This window comes from Vipera ursinii (assembly GCF_947247035.1).
Source record: "Vipera ursinii genome assembly, chromosome: Z".
Classification (NCBI taxonomy): Eukaryota; Metazoa; Chordata; class Lepidosauria; order Squamata; family Viperidae; genus Vipera; species Vipera ursinii.
In genome coordinates, this window is record NC_139517.1 from 60,289,337 (window position 1) to 60,314,610 (window position 25,274).

The following is a 25,274-nucleotide window of genomic DNA, read 5'->3' on the forward strand; positions in this document are numbered from 1 at the left end:
TGTGTTACCCACAGCTGCAGGAACTGCTGAGGATGTGCCAGAGGAAATGTTGATTGACCTATTCAGTGCATTACCTGAACCTGAGCAAGTTAACATCATTCAAAGATTGGATGACCTAAAAGAGGCACTGACGACAACTCAATCTACAGCAAAGCCTCTATTTAATTTGGCTCCACTAACCACACAACCTTGTGATAAGATATTTAATCAACAATCTGCCTTTACCTCAACAGAAGAAAGGTGTTGTCACAGAGGCTGAGAGTGGGGTAACTGCACTGACTGACCCAGCCTCTGAGAAACAACTGAAAGACAAAGGGCTTCATCACACAGTGCCCCCTAAGCTGACAAACACTAAGGACATAATCCAGCTTACATCCTCATTTGATTTAGAAGTTCCCACAACATCTTTCCAGAAGATGAACCCTCAGCCATGCCGCTCCAAAAATGGACATAAATCTACATTTATAGACTCAAGCCAGAGTACCTGTCCATTGGAAAAAAAATCATTCTTGGAGCAAGAGCAGAGGCACACTGGCAACCGAGATATAGAGGAGCAACAACAAGTTCTGCAACCCACGAGGAGAAATATTGAACCTCACAACAACTGTGTTTATATGGGAAGCTTAGATGATATTGACCCAGCTCCAATGTCAAGTTGACATCTGGCATTTTTACCATTTAGCCAATCAACCAAGTCAGACCACCTTGCCTCTGAGAACCCCATACAGTTGATGACCTGGAACATAGCTGGCTGGGAAGGGATGGTTGATAGTGGACTAATGAGCTTTCTCTCTAGATTTGACGTAATAGCCTTTCAAGAAACGTGGCTAACCAAAGTGGATGAACCAGTACAATTGCCAGGCTTTCAGGGATGGGCCTTCCCAGCCCTAAAAACAAAGAACAAAGGGAGACCCTCTGGTGGGCTATGCATTCTTATAAAGGAAGAGTTGCAATGGCAGGGAGAGAAATTATATAACGAAGATAAGTATCCGTTCTTTCTAGCTGTCAAATTTAAATATGACCAGTTTGAGTTAATATTGGTAAATGTGTACATTCCTCCAAGCACATCCCAGCACTATAATTCTGAATATTGGATGGGCTTGGAAGTTATCTTAGAAGATATATCTATACTGTACCCTCAGTCCATAGTGGTATTATTAGGAGATCTGAATGCTAGACTGGGTCCCTCTCTGTATGAGCTTGCCCAGAAGAAGGGAATCCCAGGGGAGTTCTTTGATAATCATCCTCAGTGGCTCTCGAGAGACTGTAAAAGTAATGCCGCTGGCCTGCTCCTAGTCTCCTTAATTTTTAAGGGTAATCTCCAAATTTTGGGAGGTAAGGACAAGAATTATACATACCCTTATACATACCACTCAGCCAATTCAAGTACTGGACTGGATCTCTTTTGTGTGTCTAGAGATAAGGCTGACCTCTTCTCAGAGGTCACAGTACACCTTAGTGACAATAGCGACCATCAGCCTGTAAGTGTGACATTGCAAGGCCGCTCAGATATAAGACCATATAACATGGCTGACAGATGGCTCACCAGAAAGGTAGAGGTGACCCAAAATAAAAGGTTAATTTGGGCCAAAGTTGATACTAAGGCAATATTAGAATGCCTTAAAACAGAGAATGCTACTAAATGGGCTAGAACAATACAGTCATCTACTACTGACTGGATGTCAGCCTTCAATGCATTCTCCAATCTTTGTAACATACTGAAGAAACACCTAACAGCTAAACCTATTACAAAAAGAGCCCAAGTGGGTAGACCTCGCTGGTTTGATTCTGATTGCCAGCGACAGAAAAAGAAATTGAAGGCAGTCATGAGGCTGGCCCAGAGGAATCCTACTGCCCATATACAAGCTAAGATGCTGCACACAAGAAGGGAATATAAAAAAACTATAACATTAAAGAAAAAACGTTTTGCCATTTCAATCCTTCAGAACTTGAGTTGGCTGCTAGAAGTCATAATTCAGTATTATTTTGGTACTCTGTAGCAGGTATCCTGAAGGAACGGAGATTTGCATTTGAAATACCAATCTCTGCTGCGGACTGGGAGAATTATTATCAGTGCTTGTTTGCCCCCACCGAACCGGTAAAGAAATTATTTTTAAACAGTGATTTGGTAAATCCTAGAACTCTCCCCCCTTGGCCACCAGTATCAGAAAAGGAGATACAGTCCATCATTAAAAGCTTAAAGAGCAATAAAGCCCCAGGCAAGGATTTTTTACCAGCAGAATTATTTAAGAAATTTCCCAACTGGTGGGGCCCTGTATTAGCAGGTCTTTTTACACACATAAATAACACCTGCCGTATACCAGATGGGTGGAAGATGGCAATAGTTGTCCCCATATATAAAAAAGGGAATAAAAGGGATCCTAGTAATTATAGGACCATCAGCCTGACTGACATTGTAGCAAAAATATATGCTAGATACCTTTTGAACAGAATTGAAACCTGGGTAGAGGAAAACAACATCTTCACAGAGAACAAGCAGGTTTTAGACAAAACAGATCTACTATTGATAACTGCTTTGTCTTGAACCATCTAATTGCCAAATATGCCTATAAGAGGAGACCCCTGTTTGCTGCTTTTATAGACCTTACAGCAGCATTTGATATGGTAAATAGAGACGTACTATGGAGTAAATTGACATCTCTTAAAATAGAACCCAGACTCCTGGCTTTGATTAAAGCCCTTTACACAAGTACCTGTTTGAGGGTGCGGTATGGGGTTAATGGGGCCCTGACTAACAGGATTCACACAAATAAAGGGATAAGGCAAGGGTGTATCCTGGCCCCATTATTATTTAATTTATACATCAATGATTTGCCAGGGTTAATGAAGGATACCATGGTACACATGCCAATGATCCTAAATACTTACTGTAACAGCTTGCTTTATGCTGATGATATGATTTTATTATCATACTCACAAGTAGGATTACGTAGGCTATTAAGAAGATTCAGCTCTTATTGCCAGGATAACTTCCTAATCATTAGCAAATCTAAATAAAAAATAATGGTGTTTGGAAGAAACCATCAGAGACATAAGTGGCAATTAGATGGTGAACCAATTGAGCAGGTTAATACCTTTGTATATTTGGGAGTAACTTTTTCCAAGACTGGATCTTGGGCCTGCCATCATCAACAGAGTACATTTAGAGCAAAATCCCGTTTGAATTTATTGCTCAAACTAAAGAACCATACTTACCCAGGGTCCCTAGCTCCATTACTCAAGGTTTATAAGGCTAAGGTTACGACAATGCTCTTGTATGGAGCAGAAATTTGGGGTTTTTACTCAACCCCAGTTTTAGAACAAACACAGTCCCAGCACCTGAGATGTATTTTGGGTGTAGATCCAAGAACATCTGCTGCAGCAGTTAGAGCTGAATTGGGAATTCATACAATTCAGGCATTATCTAAAATTAGAGCTTATAACTACTGGCGCAAAGTTAATGAAATGGAGACTGATAGACTCCCCAAATTATGCCTACTAGAACAAATAAAACTACAATCACAAATCTCCTGGATAACCAAACTAACAAATTTTGTAAGAAGCTGTGGCCTTCCTGTTTCTTGTGTAACAGGAGAACAATCTAAAAAAAGAGTTGCCCAAAGAATTAAGGATATAGAAGCACAAACTGATATAGCTATCCTTAGTAAGGTGGGTAACTTGAAATGGCTGAGTAAATACAAATGTACTTTTCAAGTGGACAGTTATTTGAAGTCACAACTCCCAAAACATCTTAGGGAGATATTTACGAGAGCAAGATTCGAACAGCTTGACACAATGGTCAGATATGGGAGATTTCATGCTATACCGTACAATGAGCGTCTCTGCATTTGTGGAGCGGCAGAGGTAGAGGACCTGGCTCACATCCTATTTGACTGTTGTTTGTATAAGAGGGTGAGAGACAGGTATCTTGGTCTATATACCAAACGAATGACCCATTGGGATCCCCATATCAAAATAACTTATCTTATGTCCGGTCAGAACTTGAAAATAACATTTAACGTAGCACAGTATTTAAACAAAATGATCCGGTTAAGATCTGCATATGTGGGACTGATTGGGGTAGATTGTAAGGGCGACTCCGAAATATAATGTTATATTTTATCTATATCTTAAATTTATATTTTATTACTATTTCATCTTAAATTGTATCTTATTTAATTCCATCTGAAATTATATTTTATCAAATTCCATTTTGGATTGCTTTTATCAAGTTTTGGTGACAGTTTGTTGCTGGAACTTTGCACTTTGATATGGCCCAAGGGCTAATCAATAAAGTTGTTGTTGTTGTAATAATAACAATTTCTTGTAATTCATTATCTTGTCAGTAACATGACTCCATCAATTAAGCACATATATGTTGAAGGCAGCATATGCACTTGTATTAGACATGTATTATCTGCAACTGCTAGTCCTTCCAAAAGTTGTCTCCTCCTCTATTAAAGTGCAACACATCATTTTCCAAGTAGACAAAAAATATTCCATCTTTACTATACCCACCTGCAGTATATAAACATGGGGGAGCTATCCCACAATTTTTCACCCCTATTAATTTGATAAAACAGAACTTAGTGTTCTAAGTTCATCATGAACTAAGTCTGATGAAAATAACTATTTTGGCAGGGATGAATTAATAGCATGCATTTTGGATTATAGGAGCATCTCATTCACTTGAATCAATGTGATCATATCTTTAAAATGGTATGTACAAGCCATCAATAATGTGGTTGCTAATATAGGTAGGTCCGGCTTATGAGCTGTTTGTATTTGAGGAGATGCTCACAACAAATTCTAGTTTATTTTGTAAATGCCTGAAAGATGCATTAAGAATTGAATATATATATATATATATTAATTATATAAATAAATATTTTATTATTTTATTATTTAAATTTATATACCGCCCTATTCCCGTAGGACTCAGGGCGGTTTACAGGGAAAATTAAAATACATAACATACAAATTAAAATCAGTTAAAACTATGATTAAATTACAGTCCCTGAAGTTAAACTAAAACCCAATTAAATTAAATTAGTTAAAACCCATCAGTCTGGGCCAAACAGCTCGAAGAACCAGGTTTCAAGTTCCCGCGAAATGAGCGAAGGTCGGGGGTAGTCCTGAGGAAAGTTGGTTCCATAGGGCCGGCACGCCCACAGAGAACGCCCTTCCCCTGGGAATAACCCACCGGCATTCCTTAACCGACGGTACCCTGAGAAGGCCCTCCCTGTGGGAGTGCACAGGACGATGGGAAGTTCATGCCGGCAGCAGGTGTTCCCTTAGATAATCCGGACCCAAGCCATTTAGAGCGTTATAGGTCATTACCAAATATATATAAATAAAATTATATAAATAAAAGATTAACAAGATGATAGTTCTGGCACTTTTTTTATTTTTAGAAAAAAATACACTGGTAAAAAGATACAGAAACTGGGAATTTAACACAATAAGAAAAAATATTTCTTACCTGCATGGCCCAGAGGTAGTCCAAACGTAATTTCAAATCTACCTGCCTTGAATGAAGTGCCAAAGCACAGGAAAACAGCAAAATGGCTAATACTGGTTCATAGCCACGTATATAAAAGGAGTCATCTCTTTAAAAAGAAAGAAATGATGCAAACTTTTATTCTTTGCCATTCCCACAAAGTGAAAATAATACAACTGATGATCCCACATCTAATGGTAAATTATTAGAATTTAAGAGATGTAACATTACTATTTATTATGGGGAACTTGATGGCATAACAGAATATGAAAAGAGCAGTAGAAGAAGCAACCAAAAGAAAGGCTATGGATGGCCCTTCTAAACTTGTGGAGCAAAGTAGGAGTTTCCCCAATTTTTTGTAAGTGTCTTGGTTTCTTCCTGTGCTTCCACTGTACTCTTCATCTCTCAGTTGAGAGACAGGCGGAAGTGTATAAAATGGGCTTTTAACTCTGCTGGAGAAACAAGGCATGCAACATAATGATGGGCATATAAAATCAATAAGTTCCTGTACTAAGGGCTTTAATAATCTGATGGTGGATTAAAAAAGGAGATGGAGGAAAAAAGCAAAAGAAAAGTAGAGATAAATATAACAAACAATACAGGGCTTTGTTCTATGGAAGATGTAAATAACTAAAGACCATCTTCAAAATTTCTGAGATGTATTAAAATTCCTTTCCCCCTATAAAAGAGCATTGCATTACAGGTGTGAAGATAAATTATGGAAGCAGAGGTTATGCCAATTTGTAATTATGCAAATACTTACCCTACTGCCTTTCGGTATCCACTGAGCTCCAAAATAACTATATACAGAATCATAACAAAAAATAGGAGAATCAATTTTGGCAAAGAAGATACACGTAAAAATATTGCCAGGGTCAAAGTCCCCACAACACAGGAGAGAAATGCATAATGGGCTGTATCGCAAGGAAGTTCAGTCATTGTTTTATTTGTCCCACTGGAAGAAATTATAACAATAGAGTTGCTGGAATTAGTGTTCCAGATCCAAGGCATACAACCGATCTGCAGGAAAAAAGGTAGTATATGTTAAATCAAGCTCACTGTAAAATAATATCATAAAGTTGAGTTTGGATATACTGAACGTGATAGCTTCAGTACTAGAAGCAATGTGAAGTTAAAAGTATTTGCAACTGCTAATTTTAAATGTATCTTCTTTGAGGGATAATTTTCATCATGTGTATATATGAATTGGTAGTTTAGTTTATTCTATTGTATCCTATTCTGATCTGGGTAAATTTGCTCATAGCTATTAGCCTTGGATGGGGAATACCCTTTAGTAATAATAAATTAACAGACTAGCAGTTATCATGCATGTTGAATTTATTTCCACCAGTTCTGGGACAGGACAGGAAAATATTAAATTCCTTTCCTGTAAGAATGATTTTCTCTTCTCATATAGGCTAATGACTTCAAAAAGAAAAAAGAGTTGTAATGCCACAGGATGTTTTTTATCTACTTTGCCTCAATAATGAACCATTACAATACATGGAATTTCCATATCACTAGTTTCATTCTCCAAGTTTGGAACATCCTGTATTAAACTTATTTAAGAAGAGACTAGACAATCACCTGTTTGAGATGGTATAGGTTCTCCTGCTTGAGCAGGGGGCTAGACTAGAAGACCTCCAAGGTCCCTTTCAGTTCTATTCTATTCTATTCTATTCTATTCTATTCTATTCTATTCTATTCTATTCTATTCTATTCTATTCTATTCTATTCTATTCTATTCTATTCTACTCTACTCTACTCTACTCTATTTTCCATTCCATTCCATTCTAAACTTTGTACTATTGTATTTGGAAAACACAAAACATGCAGAGAATACCTTCCTTAAGTTGATAAACAGAAAACTGCAAGCAATGTCATATAATCCACTTCAGTTACTGAGGTACCAGCAGTCATGGAGTAAACTAATATCCTAACTAATATTTCACACCAAAATGAAATAAATTGATAGTGTCACTCTCCAGATCTTTTAGTATGTATATTTAAATGCCGAGAACATTTGGGAAGAGTTTGATCCTGTGACTCTGGATGAAGTGGACAGGATCATGGAGAAATTAAGTGCCGCCACATGTCTGTTGGACCCGTGTCCCTCCTGGCTGGTCTATGCGTCTCGGGAGGTTACACAAGGCTGGCTCCTAGCAGTTATCAATGCCTCACTGAGTGAAGGGTACCTCCCTGCTGCCTTGAAAGAGGCAGTGGTAAGGCCCCTCCTCAAGAAACCTGCATTGGATCCAGATATTTTAAATAATTTTCGTCCTGTCTCCAACCTTCGCTTTCTTGCGAAGGTTGTTGAGACCGTGGTGGCATGGCAGCTCCCTTTGGTCCTGGAAGAAACTGAGTATCTGGATCCGTACCAATCGGGTCTCAGGCCCGGGTATAGCACAGAAACGGCATTGGTCGCACTGGTGAATGATCTCTGGCAGCCCCGAGATAGGGGTTATTCCTCTGTCCTGGTCCTATTAGATCTCTCAGCAGCTTTTGATACCATCGACCACGTCTTGAGGGGTTAGAAGTGGGAAGCACTGTTTTGCGGTGGTTCTCCTCCTACCTCTCGGGCCGTTCGCAGACAGTGTTGGCAGGGGGGCAGAGGTCAACCCCTAGGCCCCTTAGCTGTGGGGTGCCTCAGGGGTCGGTACTCTCGCCTCTCCTGTTCAATATCTATATGAGGCTGCTGGGTGAGATCATCCGTGGTTTCGGGGTGAGGTATCATCAATATGCTGATGATACCCAGCTTTTCATCTCCACCCCGAACCAACCCAGTGATGCCCTCGATGTGATGTCCTGTTGCCTGGAAGCGGTACAGATTTGGATGGGAAAGAACAGGCTCCGGCTCAACCCGGCCAAGACTGAGTGGCTTTACGTACCGGCATCTTGTTTAGTCCAAGAGGTTCCATCGATGGCGACAGCTGTTGCTTGAGCTCCGTGCTCCCTGCGAGGGGCTTCAAATGAGCTTTGGGGGAGGCACAACCATGGTGGCAACCCGATGGAGAGGTTGGAGGGGCTGCCAGCAGTCGGGGGGCCGCTTTTGAGTGGCGTGGAGGTTTTTTTGTCCTTTTGTGATCCCGCTGGCCTGAAGATCGGCCGAGGCGTGGAGTGCCGGCTGTGGCGTTGCTGCTTCTAGAAATCAGCTGGTAGGCTCCCTTTACTCCCGGAAGGCCTCCCGGCCCGAAGATCGGCCAAGGTGTAGCCGCCCCGTTTGGAGTGTTGTCGCCTCCAGATTCATAAGGAGGGCTTCCTTCCTTCTTTCTTCGGAAGGCCTTCCAGCCCGAAGATCAGCCCGAGGATCGGCCAAAGTGTGGTCGTGCGGCTGGGAGCGCTGCCATCTTCTGTGTATAGCAGGCGGGCTCCCTTCTCCTTTTGGAGGGCTTTTCGGCCCAAAGACGCGTGGCCATGTCGTTTGGACTGCTGCCCCTTCCATCGATGGCAGTTGCCGCGCTGTACCTGGCTGCGTTGGGACTCCTCCTTTTTGGGAGCCCTCTCGGCCCGAAGATTGGCCGGAAAATGACTTTGCAGCTGGGACAGTTGCTAGACGCTTTGGCTTTACGGAGATATGATCAGGGGGTGGGCGCCCTTTTTGGTGGCGTGAAACCCTTTTCTGCTTCGGACAGACTGTTGGGCCAAATGCTGTCTTGGATGTGCCCTTGTTGTTTGGCCTGCTGTCGGGCGTTTTCCGTTGAAGATGGTGGCTTGATGGCGTGTGGACCTTCCGTGACATGGCCCTGGTGTTCTGCTTGGATGGGGAGGCCCTGGTTTGAGTTTCTTGGATTAGCTGATGTATACTGGGAAAGGGCAGCCACTGAGGCACTGGACCGAGTTGTACCCTTGCGGCCCCTGACCCGGTGCAGATCCCAACGAGCTCCATGGTTCTCCGCGGAGCTCCGGGAGATGAAGCGTTGGAAACGGGGCCTAGAGAGCTGCTGGAGGTCCAGCCGATCCAAATCCGACCGGTTGCGGTTAAGAACCTATATTAGGTCTTATCTCGCTGCGATGAGGGTGGCGAGGTGTAATTACTTCTCCACCCTCATCGCGTCCGCAGATAACCGCCCGGCCGACCTGTTTAGGGTGACTCGCTCACTTCTTAATCAGGAGGTGAGGGGGGATCCCTTGCAGGGTCGTGCCGAGGAGTTTGGTCAGCATCTGTCGGATAAAATCGCTCGGATTTGGACCGGTTTGGACTCCAGCTGGGCAGAGTCTGACGATCAGGACACGGGCGGTCTTGTCAATGTTATCTGGGAGGAGTTTGATTCTGTGACCCCTGATGAAGTGGACAGGATTATGGGGAGGCTGAGCTCCACCACATGTTTATTGGACCCGTGCCCTTCCTGGCTGGTTTATGCAGCTAGGGAGAGGACACGAGGCTGGTTCCAGGCGGTGATATCTGCTTCTTTGAGTGAGGGTAATTTCCCCACCGTCTTGAAGGAGGCGGTGGTGAGACCCCTCCTCAAGAAGCCAGCCTTGGACCCAGCTGTGTTGAACAACTTTCGTCCAGTCTCCAACCTTCGCTTTCTTGCGAAGGTTGTTGAGAGTGTGGTGGCGCATCAGCTCCCTCTGGTCCTGGATGAAGCGGATTATCTGGATCCGTACCAATCGGGTTTCAGGCCCGGGTACAGCACGGAGACGGCATTGGTCGCTCTGGTGAATGATCTCTGGAGGGCTCGGGATAGGGGATGTTCCTCTGTCCTAGTCCTATTAGACCTCTCAGCGGCTTTCGATACCATCGACCATGGTATCCTGCTGCGGCGTCTCAGGGGATTGGGAGTGGGAGGCACGGTTCTTCGGTGGTTCTCCTCCTATCTCCTGGGACGTTCGCAGTCGGTGTTGGCAGGGGGGCAGAGGTCGGCCCCTAGGTCTCTCGTTTGTGGAGTTCCTCAGGGGTCGGTTCTCTCGCCTCTCCTGTTCAACATCTACATGAAACCGCTGGGTGAGATCATTCGTGGTTTTGGAGTTGGGTATCATCAATATGCTGATGATACCCAACTTTTTATTTCGACCCCAAACCACCCCAGTGATGCCCTCGCTGTGATGTCCCGTTGCCTGGAGGCGGTTCGGGTCTGGATGGGGAGGAACAGACTTCAACTCAACCCTGACAAGACTGAGTGGCTGTACATTCCGGCATCCCGGGACATTCAAAATGTTCCATCCCTTTCTATGGGGGGTGAGCTGTTACCCCCCATGGATAGGGCTCGCAACTTGGGAGTCCTCCTAGATTCACGACTTACCCTGGAAGATCATGTAGCAGCTGTGACTAGGGGGGCTTTCGCCCAGGTTCGCCTGGTGCACCAGTTGCGGCCCTATCTGGACCGGGATGCCCTGTGTACAGTCACTCATGCGCTCGTGACCTCTCGCCTAGACTACTGTAATGCTCTCTACATGGGGCTTCCCTTGAAGACCACTCGGAGGCTCCAACTGGTACAGAATGCGGCCGCGAGAGTTGTCTTGGGAGTTTCCCGGTACTCCCATGTTACATCTTTGCTCCGCGAGCTGCATTGGTTACCAGTTGTCTTCCGGGTGAGGTTCAAGGTCTTAGTGATGGTTTTTAAGTCCTTACATGGCATGGGTCCGGAATACCTCGGGGATCACCTGCTGCCGGCGTCAACTCCCCTCCGCCCTGTGCGTTCCCACAGAGAGGGCCTCCTCAGGGTGCCTCCAGTCAGAGAATGCCGGCTGGTGGCCCCCAGGGGGAGGGCCTTCTCTGTGGGCGCCCCGGCTTTGTGGAATCAACTGCCGGTTGAGCTCCGGATGGCACCGGATCTCCGCTCCTTCCGGCGCGGGTTAAAGACCCATCTATTTGAACAAGCTGGCCTGGCCTGATGGGGAGTTAATTTGGGTTTTAAATATTTGCATATTTTATTGTTTTATCTTGGGCATTAATTTAATTCTATTTTAACTTTTGTAGTTTTGTATTTTTATTATATGCCCTGTTCACCGCCCTGAGTCCTTCGGGAGAAGGGCGGTATAAAAATTTAATAAAACTAAACTAAACTAAACTATACTATCCTGGGCACGATGGACTGCCTTCTTAATGCCCGGTTGGTGGGAGCAGGGTGGAATATGAACATTGTCCCTACTCCGAAGACTTCCTTCTGCCAGTTGATACGGTACCGGATCAAGCCGTGGTGAGAGGGCGGCTGGATTGTTCATCAACCACCCACTGATGTGAGAGATCAGTGGGATGGTTTTCTCTGGTACCCTGGACTCAGTCCACCTTGGTGGACTTTCCTCAGCGGCGGTGAGAGAGCGGCTGTGGTTGCTCCACCTGGTCGACTCGGGTGAAAGCCAAGTTGAACTGGGCTGGGGGGCTAAGATGCATATCCTGGCTTATAACATCACTTTAGTTATCTATCTGCTCATTGATTTATTGCCCTATGCAGCTGTTATAATGTTATGGTTCGTATACAATATTCTGGCACGGACTTGTATGCTCTCAGGGGAGCTCCTCTCTCCTGGATATGACCTGTCGCCATGTCCCTTACTTCCCTTAAGGACGGGCCCAATTGTTGGGACCCCGAGAGGTGGCTGGGCTTAAATAGGGGCCTCTGGTGTAAATGCATTAAGAGGCCCTTTATATGTTTTTAGCCAGTTGTTTTAAAGGGTTAGGGAGGGGTGGGAATGGGAGGGTGGGGAGGGAATTGGGGTGGGCTTCATAAACCGGCTGTCAGTCTGGCCCTACAATAGTTCCTGGTGAGATGGGGGCGTGGGCTTTTGGTTCCGTTGGTATGGGGGTGGGGTTAAAAATCCCCACGACGATTGGGAATGGCAGCAGGCGGTTACACGGAGGGCCATATCAATATCCGGGACCGCACCCCCACTGTCTCCGAGCGGTGGCGTGTTCCGACCCTCCGGTTAGTACCCTTGTATCTGGGGGTGAGGGGGATCAGGACCCTGAGCTCAGACTGGTGTATTTTAATGCCAGATCCGTTGTGAACAAGGCTCCCCTCATCCGGGAATTGATCGAGGAACACGCGGATCTGGCATGCATTACAGAGACCTGGTTGGGCCCAGAGGGTGGTGTCCCTCTGGTTGAACTTTGCCCTCCGGGTTTCTGTGTGCTGCACCAGCCTCGGGCTCAGGGCAGGGGCGGTGGGGTGGCGCTGGTTATATAGGAGGCCTTATGTCCGCGGGAGACCACCATTGTCCAGATAGGTGGGAGTGAGTCCCTTCTCATGAGATGTGGCCCTTGGGTTCAGTTGGGCCTGTTGCTTACATAGCTGGCACCCAGCTGTGTGGCAACGGCCCTGCCTGAGCTGCTCGACACCCTCTCAGGGTTGGCGGTGGAGTTTCCCAGACTTATAGTTCTGGGTGACTTCAACCTGCTTTCCCTGGGAGAGTTGTCAGGCCATGGACCTGACCCAAGTAATTCAGGGTCTGACTCATGGGGCGGGTCACACCCTTGACCTGATTTTTCTATCTGGACAATGGTTGGATGATTTGGGAGGGGGCTCGCCAACTGCTGTCCCCCTGTCATGGTCCGATCATCGTCTTCTGCGGCCGGTCTTCCATTGTGCCACCCCCCGCTGCCAGGCTGTGGAACCGACCAGGTGGTTCCGTCCCAGGCGCCTAATGGACCCAGAACGGTTCCAGATGGCGCTTGGGTCCTTACCTGTCTCCCTCACTCACAGTCCGGTCGATGCCTTGGTGGATGCCTGGAAAGGGCGGCCACCGAGGCACTCGACCGTGTTGTACCCTTGCAACCCCAGACTCGGCACAGATCCCACTGGGCCCCATGGTTTTCTGTGGAGCTCCGGAAGATGAAGTGTCGGAGACGGGGTCTAGAGAGCAGTTGGAGGTCCACCCAGTCTGAATCTGACTGATTGCGACTAAGAGCCTTTACAAGGTCTTACCTCGCTGCGATGAGGACGGCGAAGTCTAATTACTTCGCTGCCCTCATCGCGTCTGCAGATAATCGCCCAGCTACCCTGTTTAGGGTGACTCGCTCTCTCCTTAATCGGGAGACGAGGGAGGAACCATTACAGGGACGGCCTGAGGAGTTTAGTCATCATCTGGTGGACAAAATCGCTCATATCCAGACCGGTTTGGACTCTGACTGGGCAGAGTCTGGAATGGAGGAATCAAGCAGTCTTGAGCATGTTACCTGGACTGAGTTCGGCCCTGTTTCCCCCGCTGATGTGGACAGGATCATGAGGAGACTGAGTTCCACCACCTGTTTACTGGACCCGTGCCCCTCCTGGCTGGTCTATGCGACTCGGGAGGAGACACGAGGCTGGTTCCAAGCAGTAATATCTGCTTCCTTGAAGGAGGGTAGCTTTCCCACCGCCTTGAAGGAGGCAGTGGTGAGACCCCTCCTCAAGAAGCCTGCCCTGGACCCAGCTGTTTTAAATAACTATCGTCTGGTCTCCAACCTTCGCTTTTTGGCGAAGGTTGTTGAGAGTGTGGTGGCGCATCAGCTCCCTCTGTTCCTGGAGGAAACGGATTATCTTGACCCATATCAATCAGGTTTCAGGCCTGGGTACAGCACCAAGACGGCATTGGTCGCATTGGTGAATGATCTCTGGTGGGCTCGGGACAGGGGATGTTCCTCTGTCCTAATCCTTTTAGATCTCTCAGCGGCTTTCGATACCATCGACCATGGTATCCTACTGCGGTGTCTCAGGGGGTTAGGAGTGGGAGGCACTGTTTTACGTTGGTTCTCCTCCTACCTCCTGGGCCGCTCGCAGTCGGTGTTGTTGAGAGGGCAGAGGTCCGCCCCAAGGTCTCTCATTTGTGGAGTCCCCCAGGGGTCGGTTCTCTCTCCCCTCCTGTTCAACATCTATATGAAACCTCTGGGCAAGCTCATTCGTGGTTTCGGGGTGGGGTATCATCAGTACGCTGATGATACTCAACTTTTTCTCTCCACCCCGAACCAACCCAGTGATGGACTCGACGTGATGTCCCATTGCCTGGAAGCGGTCCGGGTTTGGATGGGGAGAAACAGGCTTCATCTCAATCCTGCCAAGACTGAGTGGCTGTGCATACCGGCATCTCAGATAAACCAGGTTGTTCCACCACTAATTATGGGGGGTGAGGTGTTACCCCCCGTCGATAGGGCTTGCAACCTGGGTGTCCTCTTGGATTCAATTTTGAAGACCATATAGGAGCCGTGACCAGGGGGGCTTTTGCACAGCTTCATCTGGTGCGCCAGTTGCGGCCCTATCTGGACCGAGATGCCCTATGCACAGTCACCCATGTGCTCGTGACCTCCCAGCTAGATTACTGCAATGCTCTCTACATGGGGACCACTCAGAGGCTTCAACTGGTGCAGAATGCAGCTGCGTGAGTTGTTATGGGAGTTTTCCGATACTCCCGTGTAACACCTCTTCTCCATGAGCTGCATTGGCTTCCGGTTGCCCTCCGGGTGAGATTCAAGGTGCTGGTAATGACCTATAAAGCTCTAAATGGCTTGGGTCTGGATTATCTAAGGGAACACCTGCTGCCGGCATCAACTTCCCATCGTCCCGTGCGCTCCCACAGGGAGGGCCTTCTTAGAGTACCGCCGGTCAGGGAATGCCGGCGGGTTATCCCCAGGGGAAGGGCATTCTCTGTGGGCGCGCCGGCCCTTTGGAACCAACTTCCCATGGAGCTTAGGACTGCCCCCGACCTTCAATCATTTCGCAGGGACTTGAAAACTTGGTTTTTTTGAGCTGTCTGGCCCAGAGTGAGGCGTTTTAATTATTTATTAATGGGGTTTTAGTTTAAATTCAGGGACTTAATTTAATCTTAGTTTTAATCGATTTTAACTTTGTATGTTATGTATTTTTAATTTTTCCCTGTAAACCGCCCTGAGTCCTAAGGGAATAGGGCAGTATACAAGTTTAATAAATAAATAAATAAATAAATAAATAAATAAATAAATAAATAGGAGAGATGTTACCTCCCGTTGATAGAGCCCGCAATCTAGGTGTCCTCCTGGATTCATGACTCAGTTTTGAAGATCATATTGGCTAGGGGGGCATTTGCCCAGGTTCGCCTGGTACAGGCTAGGGGGGCATTTGCCCAGTTGCGCCCCTTTCTGGACCGAGATGCCCTACATACAGTCACCCACACACTCGTTACCTCCCGTATAGATTACTGCAATGCTCTCTACATGGGGCTGCCCTTGAAGACCACCCAGAGGCTTCAGCTGGTTCAGAGTGCGGCCGCGCAGGTAGTGATGGGAGCACCCCGATACTCCCATATTACACCCCTCCTGCGGGAGCTGCATTGGTTACCGGTTGTCCTCTGGGTGAGAGTTAAGGTGCTGGTACTTACTTTTAAAGCCCTACATGGCTTAGGCCCGGGATACTTGCAGGACCATCTGCGGCCGTGAACGACTTCCCATCGCCCAGTATGTTCACACAGAGAAGGCCTCCTCAGGGTACCGTCGGCTAGACAATGTCAGCTGGCGACCACCAGGGGGAGAGCCTTCTCTGTGGGAGCGCCAACCCTATGGAACCAGCTCCCCCCTGAGCTTTGGATGGCCCCAGATCTCCAGTCCTTTCGCCGCAGCCTCAAAACACTCCTTTTCCACCTGGCTGACCTGGACTGACAGGGATTTTAATTATGTTTTTAATTTTTAACTCTAATTTTTAATTTATTTTAATTTTAATTTTAATTTATTCTGCAGGGGCCATTAATTTAATTTTTATTTTAACTTCTGTATTATTGTATGTTATTGTTGTTAGCCGCCCTGAGTCCTTCGGGAGATAGGGCGGCATATAAGTCCCAATAATAAATAAATAAATAAATTTATATGGAATGCATTTAACTGAGAAGTTGTTCCGATGGGAAGCCCTTTCCAATATTGTGACCAATACAATATGTTCCTGTGGTAGATGGATTGGGGAAGGGTGATGCAAGCTTTCAACAGTGCCTACAGAAAGAGAAAAACTTCTTGCATGATAAAGCTAAAGGTCTGATGAAACAGAGGGCCAAGGTGAAGGAGTAATGGGATTTTTGCCAATAGGAGAATGAAATGAGCTGCAGTTTCCCTTGAATCAGAAAACAATCTGTTGGTGCTGCTACATGGACGACATGTTTGTTATCATCAAAAGAAGTTCTGTGTACTGTAATCAGATTGCAATTTCCTTTGTTCCTTTGTTCTTCTGACACTCACATGATATCAGCATTGAGAAAGTTTTTCAGCATTGAGAAAATTTTCTTTATATAGACTGAACTGTTTTTCTTCAGTATTGATTGCATAGTTCTTTTTAACATTAACAGAGCATATTTACACAGACATAATTTATTTATTTATTTATTTATTTAAATTACATTTATATCCCGCCCTTCTCCGAAGACTCAGGGCGGCTTACAAGCTTAGCAATAGCCTTCATTCTATGTATATGCCTGCTTATTAGGGCTGTCACACACACCCCAAGCAGCATTATTACAAAGTCAGCTTAATTGCCCCCAACAATCTGGGTCCTCATTTTACCTACCTCGGAAGGATGGAAGGCTGAGTCAACCTTGAATTATTTATTATTTATTTATTTATTTATTTATTTAATTATTTATTTAATTGCTAAATAAATTAGATAAAGATTTGTTTGCAAGCGTTTTTCTTTTCTTTTTTTCTCTGCATATTTATAAGGATTTATAAGGATTCCAGTCTTTACTAGCTAAATAGTCATGAATGAATTAAATACAATTTTACATATATTGAATGATCCTGAGAAAACCGAGTGATCATTTTAAAAAGTTGTTTAAAATTATTGTAAAGTTTTACTACCAGATGATAACTTTTATTGCCTAGATGATAAGGGCTTTTATTGACCTGAACTGCAAATTAACATTTTACCATCTTTTGTGTATTACATAGTCAGAGATTACAATGTTTTTACAATATTTTTTAATTTTTAAATACTTTTATATACTTTGTGGATTTTATGGACTACCTTGTATTATCTTTTTATATCTAACAACAACAACAACAACAGCAATAATAATAATAATAATAATAATAATAATAATAATAATAATAATAATAATAATAATAATAATAATAAAAGTTTGAAGGGACCTTGGAGGTCATCTAGTCCAACCCCCTGCTCAGGCAGGAAACTCTATACCATTTCACAGTGCTTTTTTTCTAAAAAAAAAAGGTGCCGGAACTCTCATCTTGGCGGGCGCAGGAGGAGGGGGGGTGGGGGGGACAGTGCTGCTGCAGTCACAGGTGCGAAGGGTGTTGGCGGCGGGCTCCCCTCCTTGGGGTCGGAGCTGGCGCAGCTGGTGCTGTGGGAGCAGCAAAGCCCACTCTATATGGCGGGGCTGCGCAATGCGGGCAGCGGAGGCGGTGCGGGCCTGGCAATGTTTTAATCTTATGATTTCAAAAAAGATATTTTTTCTATTGTAAGTTTCCCCAAACCTTGCCATGTGGATTGCATACAAATATTATATAATTTGTAAATAAAGGTAGAACATATGTTAAATATACATCAAATGATAATAAGCTTCCCTACAAAGTCAATTCTTGCTCAATGACAGACCAAGGAGTTAACTCGGAAAGGCAAAACGAAAATCTAAAAGACATCTGTGCAGCTCTTCAACATCTTCATCAACGATTTAGATGAGGGGATAGATGGGGAACTCATCAAATTTGCAGACAACACCAAGCTGGCAGGAATAGCCAATACTCCAGAAGATAGGCTTACGATACAGGAGGATCTGGACAGACTCGAACACTGGGCACTATCTAACAAAATGAAATTCAATTGTGTAAAAAGAAAGGCTCTACATTTAGGCAGGAAAAATCAAATGCACAAATATAGTATAGGTGGTACCTTGCTCAATAGTAGTAACTGTGAGAGAGATCTCAGAGTCCTAGTGGACAATCACTTAAATATGAGCCAGCAGTGTGCTGCAGCTGCAAAAAAAGCCAACACAGTGCTAGGGTGCATTAACAGAGGGATAGAATCAAGATCACATGAAGTACCAATACCACTTTACAATGCCTTGGTAAGGCCACACCTGGAATATTGCATCCAGTTTTGGTCACCACGATGTAAAAAAGATGTCAAGACTCTAGAAAGAGTACAGAGAAAAGCAACAAAGATGATTGGGGGACTGGAGGCTAAAACATATAGGGAACGGTTGCTGGAATTGGGTATGTGTAGTTAATGAAGACGGACGCAGTGGCTCAGTGGGTTAGGACAGTCAACCAGTTGGTCGGCAGTTTGGCAGGTTGAATCCCGAGTGCCGCGTAGCAGAGTGAGTGCCTGTTACTCGTCCCAGCTTCTGCCAACCTAGCAGTTCAAAAGCACGTAAAAATGCAAGTAGAAAAATAGGGACCACTACGGTGGGAAGGTAACAGCATTCCGTGCGCCTTTGGCGTCTAGTCATGCCGGCCACATGACCATGGAGATGTCCTCTGACAAGCGCTGGCTCTTCGGCTTTGAAACAGAGATGAGCACCGACCCCTAGAGTTGGAAACGACTAGCACGCATGTGCGGGTGAAGAGAAGGGTGAGGGGTGACATGATGGCAGTGTTCCAATATCTCAGGGGCTGCCACAAAGAAGAGGGAGTCAAGCTATTCTCCAAAGCACCAGAAGGCAGGACAAGAAGCAACGGATGGAAACTAGTCAAGGAGCGAAGCAACCTAGAACTAAGGAGAAACTTCCTGACAGTTAGAACAATTAACCAGTGGAACAACCTGCCTCCAGAAGTGGTGAATGCTCCAACACTGGAAGTTTTTAAGAAGAGACTGGCCAGCCACTTATCTGAAATGGTATAGGGTTTCCTGCCTGAGCAGGAGGTTGGACTAGATGACCTCCAAGGTTCCTTCAAACAACTTCTTCTTCTTCTTCTTCTTCTTCTTCTTCTTCTTCTTCTTCTTCTTCTTCTTCTTCTTCTTCTTCTTCTTCTTCTTCATATTATTATTAATTATTATTATTATTATTATTATCATCGTTGTCGTCGTTGTCGTCGTCGTCATCATCATCATCATCTTGTAGGCCCACACCTTTAAATTAAAAATCTTTGTGGTCTGCAAAGGAATGCTGGTGGGCTAATCAATGATTTGGTGACTAGAGGAGCATCTACAGTGTTGGAGCTTGTGGTCATGGTAAGCCATGGAGGCACAAGGCAACATGACTTTCAGGGCAGTGGTGATGATTTTATTACTTAAAAAAAAACTCTGTGCTCTGTCCAAGGGTGCTTGGTAGGCTGCATGTACAGGCCTGGTCTAGAATTTATTTTGGAGCATTCAACTATCTAGAGCAGGCATGTCAAACTCATTTTGTTTGAGGCAACTTTTTATAAAAGAATTGCCATTAATTTAATAAAATAATTTAAATCAATTTTTCACTTGATTTCAAATTAAATGAATGAGATTTTTTTCAGTACAATTGCCAAATGCAATAAACTGGTTCTAGGTATATGTTACTGGAAGGAAAAAGCAATCCCTGTTGTGTTAGTGATCCCAGAGAAACATTTGCATGTATGCAGGTATCGTTAAGGTGCCATAGTTATGGATGAGAAATATTGGTTGCAAAGTTGGCATTTCTGGATGTAATATAGATATTTTGGACTTGTTTTTGTTTCTTTGCATGTTTGATATTTTTAAAAAGGCATATGCTACTGACTACGCTTATGCACATATGTAACATGATTACTGCTTGTCCAAAATTTTACTATACAGATAATACCCCCAGAAATTATTTTAGCCTTTTTAATAAATGTTGTTATTGATGTTAAGCTCACCAGGGAAAACATCATATATTGTTATGTATATACTAGGGTAATTATTTAAAGACTGAAGTGCAACATAACTAGATTCTAAATAATCTATTTTTCAAAACACACAACAGTCCAAACAGTAAAAGTAAAGTCCAAATTAAGAATATTTCATTCTTAAGAATTGTTTAGATTCAAAGTAGTTTTCAAGAGTGTACAAAAGATACTATTTTTTCTAGAGTCAGCTAAAGTAGACATATTACATTGAGAAAAATGTTTCTCATTTCTTTCCTGTTACCTTTGATTTCATTGCAGAGATGTTAACATAAGAAATAGATTATTTTGTTATCTACTTTTACCTTCCAAAAGACAGAAGCAGATGAAAAATGTGAGGTTCTTTCCTGTTGGCTTTTCTGAATTAGCTGTTTTAGATTCTAAAGCTTTAGTTCCTAAAGAAGTAATCCTATAAATAATTTTAATGTCCTCCTCTAGTGCAGGCTCTTTTATGACTCAAGGACTTCAACTCCCAGAATTCCTGAGCCAGCATGGCTCAGTTTGGAAACCTCTCCCTTTCCCCTCAGCATGGCTGGCTCAGGATTTCTGGGAGTTGAAGTCCACAAGTCATAAAAAAGAGCCAAGATTGCTAGCCCTGCAATAGGCTTAGGAAAACCAATAAGGGAACTGGGTATTTTTTTTGTGTGTTTTTTTTTTGCAAAAAATTGCTCCAGAACACCGTTCTGAGCATTCTATGAGAAAAAAAGACCTGCCATTTCAGACAAATGGCTGTCCAATGTCTTCTTAAAACCTTCCAGTGTTGGAGCATTCATGGCTTGTGGAGGCAGGTTGTTCCACTGGTTAATTGTTCTAACTGTCAGGAAGTTTCTCCTTAGTTCTAGATTGCTTCTCCCCTTGATTATATGGTATAAAAGACAAGCTCGGGATCCAAAAAGATCTTAACAGATTTGAACAATGGGCCCTATCCAACAACATGAAATTTAATACAGAGAAAGGCAAGGTTTTACACATAAGCAGGAAAAATCAAAGATACAAGTACAGATTAAGTGAGACCTGGCTCAAAAACAGAGAACTTTGGAGTCCTAGTGCAGGGCTTTTCAACCTTTTCAACCATTGTACCACTTTTAGGATACGGTAGCATCCGAATACCACCAGTCGCCTAGCAACGTGTCAAAAACTTGATGACCAAAAAAAAAAAAGGAAAAAAGTGATGAAGTACAGGTAGTCCTCGACTTACAACAGTTCACTTAGTGACTGTTTGAAGTTACAATGGCACTGAAAAAAGTGCCCCCCAAGCCACAGCTGGGCAAGACACCTGCCTGCCTGCCCGGCGGCACTCTTCCTCCTGTCCGAGGTTTTCATTGTTGTGAGCATTTCTGTTGAGGATTTGGCAGTGGGGGTGGGGTGAGGGTGGGTGTTTGGTTTTTATTTCCCCCATCTGCTGAGTGGTTACAGCAGGTTTTGGTCACTTCACATGACCCTGGGACACTGTGACCATCATAAATATGAATCAGTTGCTAGGCATCTGAATGTAAATCACAAGACCCTGGAGATCGGTGCTTCTTCTGGGCTCAAGAAGTGCCAGGGTCAGCGCTGAGCTCCAGCTGAAGCTTGGCGCTGATTCTGGTGCTTCCACTGAGCCCTCACAGCCCCGAAGAAGCGCTGATCCTGGCACTTCCACTGAGCCCTGACAGCCCTGCAGCTCCAGCCATCTCTTTCTCAGGCTTGTGTAGTGCTGCCACTGGTTCAGCTCACTCCCCTCCCCTGCTACCACTTTTTTAGGATGGTCGTGTACCACCTGCCAGGTGCCAATGTACCACAGGTGGTACCCATACCACTGGTTGAAAAGCTCTGTCCTAGTGGACAATCACTTAAACAAAAGGCAGCAGTGTACAGCAGGCAAAAAATCTAATACAATCATTGGTTGTATAAGCAGAGGCATACTTCATGTGAAGTATTAGTACTGTTTTATAAAGAAAAAAATGCAAAAAGTGCAAAGGCAAAGTATAGAAAAGAAAAAAAGTATATGGCATACATCAAAAACATTTCAGAAGCAATGGAGATCTGCAAGTGGGCATATAAGAACAAATTATGCATTTTAAGGATTGTTTGGAGGTGGGATATATTTCCAATGTAATTAGTGGATCTTCCACATGGATTGCCCATGACTACATAGGAGAAACGGGGAGGAGGCTAATCACCAGATTGCAAGAGCAGAAGTGAGACAAGGAGACTTGAACTCATTGGTAGCCTCCCATTGCAATGAACACAGACACACAATTAATTTTGCAGCTAGTAAGATTATTGGCCACCCAGGTACAAAGATAGGCAGAGAAATGATTGAAGTCTGGGAAATGTTCACCTTGTCAGTTAACAAGAGTGCTAATTTACCACTAGCTTATCAAATACTTAGCAGCTGACAGCTCGACACCACAAGGAAATGAGAGCCAATTGTCAGCCATCAACACACCAATCAACCAATAGGAAGGCACCACATAAATATGACTCATAGAACAGCCCAAAGCATGCATTCCAGTAGAGAGAATTTCCCTGAGGATGGGCTCCAGCATGAATCTGAAAGCTTGTAAAAGTAAATCTCTGGTCCAAGTGACTGATCGAAATTCAATCTCACATCATTATACTGGGACACATATATTTCTCATCATTCATAATCTGAACTATTTATTTAGGTAGGTTTTTATATTTTATATTTGTAAGGCTGCCCCCCAAAATAATGGCTTTGGGCTAAGTATGAATAAAAAACCCCAAGCATAATATTTAAAACCAAGGAAAGCAGAATAAATATAATGGGCAAATAAACATAAAACACACTCTAAAAGAGGAAAAAAGCATTCCAGATAGATTTAGGGAGACCTATTCTTAATCTTAAAAAAAACTGGTTTTCAAAATAATTTAAAGAATTGCATGGTTAAGACAACAAAGCCTCTAGGCAGATGCTATTCTAGAGAGAGACCTTGTAACAGAGAAAATAGACATTATTCAAAGGGTGGGATATGAAACACATCTGCTTTGTCAAATAGAAATAATAGAAGAGTCCCTCAGATACTGTAGATAACTTGATTCTCTGAAACAGATGACTTTATGAGATCAGCAGATCAGCAGATGCAGAATGTATTTTTTTAATTTAAATAAATAAGCCCACTAAGCCCACTAAAGGAAACCAGGCAGTCAAAGAATATGGTGGCTGGACAGTATTGAACCTGACACCAGCCAGAGCATAGACAAACTCAAAGAAGTAGTGCAAGATCAGAAGATGTAATGGCCCATAGAATCACCAAGAATCAGACATGACTGAATGGATAACATCATCATCATCATATGCCCACCTATTTTATATCAAATAATCCAAGCAGCTCCGAATAAGTTTATAAAAACAACAACAACATCACCTATATCCAAAGCACCACACACCCCATCATGGTACCAACTCCTCCCTATCCTAAGCCAATGTCTGGCTGAAGAATCTCTTCACACCCGAGGAGACTAAAAGGCTAAAGCCTTCTGTCAGAATTTCCTTCAATGTTTCTTTTTGGGGCTTTGCCATTCTAGTGGGAGGGATGAGGCTTTGCTCTGCTGGGTCGGGGGGCTTATGAATGTATTTCCTCTAGTTTGTTCCTTCTAAACTTTGCTTTATCTGTTTGGGTGTAGTTAAGTGTATAGATTCTATTTCTGATAATGTGCATTTATATGTGCGAATGTATCCGCAGACATATGCTAGCATATGAATATACATATAATATTTCAGCTCCTAAGCAGATTAATTCAATTCTTTGATATTTATGAAAAAACAAATATTATCTTACATTTTAGAAAACCAGTTAGTTAATAGTAAACAAATCTGAGAGAGAGACTGAAAAAATGCATGATCTGTGGCACAATATTCTTTAATTTATTTTTGTCATATTAGATTCAGTTAAATTCTAAGAAAATCCAGACAATTAAATTTTTCATTACATCTGGAAGCTGAATATGTGAATGCTTCATGAAATAAGCTTCCAGTGTACAGATAAAAGGTGACTGAGTAAATGTCACCCATTGTAATGTTAATTCCTAATGGTTTGAAGTTTGATACAATAAAAAAACTCACGTGATTATTACATCCACAACTTAGTCTTTATCAGATGTAATAGCAACAATAAATATAATTCAGAACTGTCTAGGGCTTGTTAGCTTATTGTTTCAGTCTTCTAGGTCATCACTTCAATTTCAGATATATTTTAGTAAGATAACTTATAACAATATAAGTCAGGAGCAGGATCTGTCAATCAGTGTATTATTTTGAATCCATAACAAGCCCAGTTAATATTAAGATATTGCCATAAGCAAGCTGATGGCACAGTATGTCTCTCATTGATAATATTTGTTTATTTAAAAACTATCCCACTTCATAGGTCTTTAATAATATATAAATGTTGCAACAATAATAAGAAATCTCTAAGCAATAATGATGTGACTCTTCTCTGTCTACTTCATCCTTAAACGCCTTTTAAAAAAGTCAACTTTTAACTCTTATCCAGATGGCTGTGAGGGAGTATTTTTGCTTCCAAGTTAGGGGAGGTGCCACCAAGAATACTTGTATCTGTATGTATCCACACTGTATATAATACTTTATTTACAGGTTCATATTACTTACCACACAGCCTTGTGCCACTGAGTAAATTAAGATCACAATAAAAATACACAAAATGGTTCTAATTTGTATTGTCAGGCACCCTGGAAAACACTGAAAGACAAAACCAATATATATTTATTTAGAAAATGATTGTTCACACTATTGTTTTTTTTGTTGTTATATATACAAAAATGTGAAATCACAGTTGTCAGTTGTTTAGCTGATGTTGGCCTTTATATGCATCAAGTTATTTCCCAAAACCTAGGATGTCATAATGAAGCAGTGCATTATATGTACAAATCCAAGTAGAGTGGGCTTTTGTAATTGACAGATGGAAGTAATGTCAATGTGCAGATTTTTTAAATGCTGTCCAAGATTTTTTGGTGTGGTACCCATTTTGCCAATAACCACTGGGACCACTATGGCTGGTTTATGCCATAATTTTTCAAGTTCAA

At 43.4% G+C, this 25,274-nt stretch overlaps 1 protein-coding gene across 1 annotated transcript in view; it reads right to left on the minus strand.

Annotated features, from left to right (window-relative positions):
* The window catches only part of ADCY1 (adenylate cyclase 1), a gene marked incomplete at its 5' end in the record, with an annotated part of 504,540 nt that overhangs the window by 52,139 nt on the left and 427,127 nt on the right, over positions 1-25,274 (minus strand). Inside the window, 3 exons of the mRNA XM_083378277.1 lie at positions 5,483-5,609; positions 6,264-6,520; positions 24,841-24,930. Coding sequence (XP_083234403.1) covers positions 5,483-5,609; positions 6,264-6,520; positions 24,841-24,930 — 474 coding nt within the window. The remainder of the gene's footprint in view (positions 1-5,482; positions 5,610-6,263; positions 6,521-24,840; positions 24,931-25,274) is intronic.